Genomic DNA, 5,293 nt, shown 5'->3' on the forward strand with positions numbered 1-5,293 from the left:
TGAATAGAGATGTTCCCTTCCTTCTTGAATTGTACATTACTCTGAGTAAAAAAACAAGCAAGTGACTAGCTTTCTCTCTTACAGTATCACTGGAAAAAACATGGCAATGCCAGGCATGTGAAAAACGGTAACATTTTATACAAGTGCACAAGCTGACATTCTTTCCTCCTGTATTCACCCAAAAAACAACACACACACACACACACAAATCCTATCGGGAAGGAATGTCGAAACCGAAGGACGTGCCTCTTCCGTTCTGGGAGTGAACACACACACACACACACACACACACACACGTGTACATGGACTTTATCTGACTGTTCCTCTTTGTCTAATCTTACCATTTTCTTTTCTTTTGTGTTTCCTGTCTTCTGTGTATTTGTTAATAAGTGATAGCCTCTTCTTTGGTGTATTTGAGCTAATAAAGTACTTTTAATCGCAAGCTACTCCAAAACCACACACTAGTAGTGCTTTTATTGACATTTAAGGGATTGTTGTCTTTACTGACAACAATTTTCTTTACTGAAAGCGTTTTATTTTTGTAGTTTCCGTCAAGGATTGACTGGATCATGACGTGTTTTTGTTTTCTATACTGGGATGATGTTCAAGCTTTGAAACTACACTCTTTCTCCATTCACAGATGGTCTGAAATATCCATGTTTTCTGAGAAAATAAGCAAACATTTCATCACTCAGTAGTGCTTTGATCGGATTCTTTGGTTCCCTTGGGGGTTGAAGGGCAAAGTCGCTGTCCAGAACGTCACATAACCATTATATAAATACATAACCACATGTTTTTTATGTGGTTTTAGAAAGGCTGCAGCATCTACAACCCATGACTAAACCGAGACGACTGTTATAGTCTTGTGACATTAGCCAAACAAAGCAAAAGTTGTCTCAGAGTCGGGCAAGTTGATACATTTTGGAGAAAGATTACAAAGAAAAACATTGAATGTTTTTGAAAAAGTCTCTTATGCACACCTGCATTTATTTGATCAAAGATACAGTCAAAATTGTATGAACTTTAAACTTTTTAGTATATGAACATTCAGATACTAGATAAAACAAGACAAGCGTAACAGTCTGCAGCTTAGTATGAAAACTACCCATGAAATCCTCAAAATATCAAAGAAAAGAATGTATTTATACAGCAAAGTAGCATTTGTTTCATTGCCCTTTTTTTGCTGATTTAATAAACATAGTATCTTGGCAGGATTACTCATGTATTATAGAAAAACTTAGATCAGACTAACTAAGATTCATCCATACACCATTGGAAGCGCAGAGTCTGCCATACAAATCCCTTCTTGAACATTAACAAACTATACTATCTCCGGTCCCGTTGGCTGGTGTGACCGCATCACCCAGTCCCGTACAGTGTTCGAGCAGCCGAGTGCTGTCAGGGGAGCGCCGGCTCGCTCTCCTCCACGTGCAGCAGTGTGTGTGAGAGGATCCCAGCCTCCTCCAGGCTCAGGCCCTCAGCCGTGCGCAGGCGTTCCCTCGGGAAGGACGAGCACAGCGTGTAGAGAGCGGGAGGATAGCCGGACTTCATCATCCAGTCCAGGAGGAGCTAATGATCAGGAGAAGGGAATGTCACGTGTCATCTAGGCAAAGCAGACGGCAGGAATGAGGGAGGACTCACCGTCGAGCTCCAGGTCTTGAGGAACCGCCGGTGGATGGTTCTTCTGCTGGGACATCTTACAGCTATTCTTACAACCTGTCAGTGCATTAGAGCAGAGATGTAACTAAACACAGGAGGCAGTGCCAGATATCATGCGGCTTCACTCCTCAGGATCAGGTGCTGTCCACTCACCCCCTCAGCGTCCTCTGGCGGCTCGTCCGGCAAAACTATGACCTTTAATGGAGAGAAGACACATGGTAGCACTTTACAATAAGGTTCATTAGTGTATTAACTAACATGAACTAACCATGAGCAATAACCATTTGTTGCTGTATTTGTTAATCTTTGTTATTAATACAAATAAAGCTGCTCATGTTAGTTCACAGTGCATTAACTAATGTTAACACGATTTTAATAAAGAAAATAACATTAACAAAGATTAATAAATGCTGTATAAGTGAAGTGCATTATTAGTTCATGCTAGCTAATGAAGTTAAAGGTACAATATGTAAGAATTTTGTATCAAAATATCCAAAAACCAGTTGCACAGTGTTATATATTTCTGTCAATTGTGTACTTACCTTATCCTAAATGTTTCACGGTTTAGTGTGATAGTGTAGACCAAGTGAAACAGAATTTCCTCAAGTTTAATTCGTCTAATAAACTGACCTGTGTGAGTAGTAATAAGCACTTGTGTAGTTCGGTAAAATTAGAATTAAGTCCTTATTCCTTTATATCCGCGAGACTCGCGTGTGGCGCTGAGATCTGTCTCTCATTAGCACTCGCGCTTCACACCACAGTCATGATAACAACATCAGTGTATTCACTCATCCATAAACATTATTAGATCAGCATGACGACAAGTCCCATCATTCCGCTTATCACTGCGTCATCAACCTACGCCTGTGTTATTGTAAGAGGTTAGCGACCCCTAGCGGCGAGAAAATAACATATTGTAGCTTTAACTAATGTTAATTACTTAACCTTATTGTAAAGTGTTACCAAACCCATTTCTTCCACACAGGCCCATGTAAGTTTCTGACCCACATTTACACCTGTGCTTAAAGCTACACTGTGTGATTTTTACCCCCATCTAGCGGTGAAAAGGTATATGACCATCCAGTGAATATTAGTTTCTGTTCCTCTCAATTCCGATTTCGTTTTAACTCCTACGGTGGCCAATGTAGTCCAAGATTAACATGGCTTCCAGTGCAACCTCGTCCATGAGTGTTCCTTCAAGTGATGAGGTTATTTTAGAAAACTATTATAATTTGCAGTAATTTAATTTGTCAGGTAACATATAGGTTATTTATATGACATTCGACACGGTGCCATCGAGTGTTAAAACGCGAAAGGCGAAGCTTGAATTAACGGGTATGTCCCTCTTTGGCTAATGTACTTTCAAGATGGAGGGGCAACATGGCGACCGACATTAGAACCCCTCACCCGTATGTATTTTCAATGGCACATTATACACTCACGAGAATACTTTATTACTTGAACGAAGTAAATATACATTAATGAGCACATATATTTTTGAAAGAACTAAGTGTTTTTAGCTAAGAATAAACTAAAAAAGTTACACAGTGTAGCTTTAAGGGCTCCTTTAGAGCATCATTCACAGAGCACAGCGCAGTGCTTCCCACCTTCTTCTGCTTGAGCGTGTGTGTCGTGTGTGTCCGCGCAGGATCTGGAGTCACAGTCTGCAGCAGCGTGCGTCTCCTCCTCGCTCCCTGGTTAGCGCTCTCGTCTACAGCCACATCAGGACACAGCTGATCCTCCTCCCCCTGAACCACAGCATGCAGTTACAAGTGCTCTCAGTCCAGTCAAGGCACCTTTACAACACAGGCTGTTTCAACAGCTTTACAGAGAAAACAGGACAATAATGCAACAAAGTTTGTGTCCACTTGAGTCCAGCTTAAGTAAGTTCAGTGATGGTTCATTTCTGTTGTGAAAAAGTTATTAATTTAGTTCATATAAAACCGTGATGTCATCGTCCAGCTCAGTTCAGCTCTCATATAATGGTGTCAATGCAGACAGATCAATAATATTGCTGAATATTAAATTAATGTCCCCAACTAAGCATTAGTTTAGTTTAGTTCCTTTATTGTCCACAAGTGAAAATTTGTCTTTGGCTTCACTATACACCACACACAAGGACACCAACACAAACATAACAATATACATAAAATAAAACAGTAAACCTATGCATAGCCTACATATCCACCCCTACTCATATTCATATCTTCTCAACACTTAAAATTGGAATAGTAGTTGGCACAAATGACATCTGGTACACATTTGTACTCGTCTAGGTTGTCTAAACCGTCTCCTTGATGGTAGCAACTGAAGAGTTAGAGCACAGAGCGTAAGGGATGAGAAGAATCCTCTATAATAACCCATGCTTTTTGTTTAACTTTTAATAAATATATCTCATTCAGTTGTCTTTATGTGTTACCTACAATTGCGCAAGCTACGTTAACCACCCTAGACAATTTCTGCTTTGATTTAACAGTCAGAACTGCATACCACAGTCATATTACTCTCTCTCTACAAGATTCTTATAAACCATCTCTACGATATTTTTGCTCACACCAAAGTGTTTTAGCCTCCGAATAAGATGCAATCTTACCAATGCCATGATAGAAATGCTCTATTTGTAGTCAGCCCTGATCGCTATTAATAGGCTTTATGCTGAACACCACATGAACAAACAGGAAAGCAGATCTCATCACATCCGCTCGTCTGGGAAAGTGTTAACAGCGGTATCAACTGATGGCGAGATCTATGGACTCTTAAGGTAATTGCTAAACTAGCTAGTTATTTTTATTGTTTGCTATTTAATTCAATGTAAATATCTAAATGTTAGTGAAACCTTTAGATATCAATCTGCACATGCGGTGGAGCTTATCTCTGGCAGCTCCTTTGAAGGCATCTCGAGTAAAACGGCTCTAAACGAAGCACATTCCTGAACCTGAACACATGACCTGAACAGGAAGTGATGAGACCTGTTTTACACAATACAGAAGTGTGTTGTGCATAACCACCATTACTGCTACTAATAAGTACTATTAATTTAGTTTAATAACTTTGTAATGAAGATAGCTCCTGGATTCAGTACACAAAAGATGCTAAGATTGTGTTGCTAAAATCATCAATTGTACTGATTATATCAGCTCTGGCCCTCGAGATCCACTGTCCTGCAGAGACGACCTCTAACCCTGATCAAACTCATCTCTGCCTGTAGCTTTCTACAGCTCTGTGTGTGTGTGTGTGTGTGTGTGTGGGGATCAGTGAGTGACTCGGGACGAGGGCCAGAGTTGAGAACCCCTGCACCATCTCTAGATTCTAGATTTGCTGATGAATAACGACACTATGTTTTCTGCAGAGCTGCTTTATAGTTCAATTGAACTGATTTCATAATTGATGATCTTTACACAGTTATTGAACAGAACTGAATCAACACTGAACTGACTTCAGCTGATCAATGACTCTATTGTCTTTTACAGCAGAACTGAACTCTGTTTGCATCATTGATCATTATTCTCCTGTTTATCCCTGTAAAGCTGATTGTATAGTCTGTATTGTATAATGACTTGACTTATTTGTAATTGTAAAACCCCCCCAGAATAACACATTTGGCGTCCTGCTGCATGTGGCACTAGTGATGATG

The 5,293-nt window shown here is 40.0% G+C and overlaps 1 protein-coding gene and 1 long non-coding RNA gene across 3 annotated transcripts in view; both read right to left on the reverse strand.

The window, feature by feature from the left end:
• Positions 1–46: 46 nt before the first annotated feature.
• LOC130099761 (uncharacterized) lies at positions 47–449 on the reverse strand. Its single transcript, XR_008808451.1, has 2 exons — positions 291–449; positions 47–256 (listed from the first exon to the last, which is right to left on the reverse strand). It is a non-coding gene; the product is annotated as an uncharacterized LOC130099761 (long non-coding RNA).
• A 906-nt stretch (positions 450–1,355) lies between these two features.
• ubxn8 (UBX domain protein 8) overlaps positions 1,356–5,293 on the reverse strand; it is an 8,501-nt gene continuing 4,563 nt past the window's right edge. For both annotated transcript variants that reach the window (XM_056265582.1, XM_056265583.1), the window contains exons 5-8: positions 3,267–3,407; positions 1,813–1,854; positions 1,642–1,716; positions 1,356–1,569 (exon numbers count right to left, since the gene is read on the reverse strand). In XM_056265582.1, the coding sequence (XP_056121557.1) occupies positions 1,399–1,569; positions 1,642–1,716; positions 1,813–1,854; positions 3,267–3,407 (429 nt within the window). In that variant the 3' untranslated portion in view covers positions 1,356–1,398. The remainder of the gene's footprint in view (positions 1,570–1,641; positions 1,717–1,812; positions 1,855–3,266; positions 3,408–5,293) is intronic.

This window comes from Rhinichthys klamathensis, unplaced genomic scaffold (assembly GCF_029890125.1).
Source record: "Rhinichthys klamathensis goyatoka isolate OS25496 unplaced genomic scaffold, OSU_Roscu_1.1 h1tg000236l_1, whole genome shotgun sequence".
NCBI lineage: Eukaryota > Metazoa > Chordata > Actinopteri > Cypriniformes > Leuciscidae > Rhinichthys > Rhinichthys klamathensis.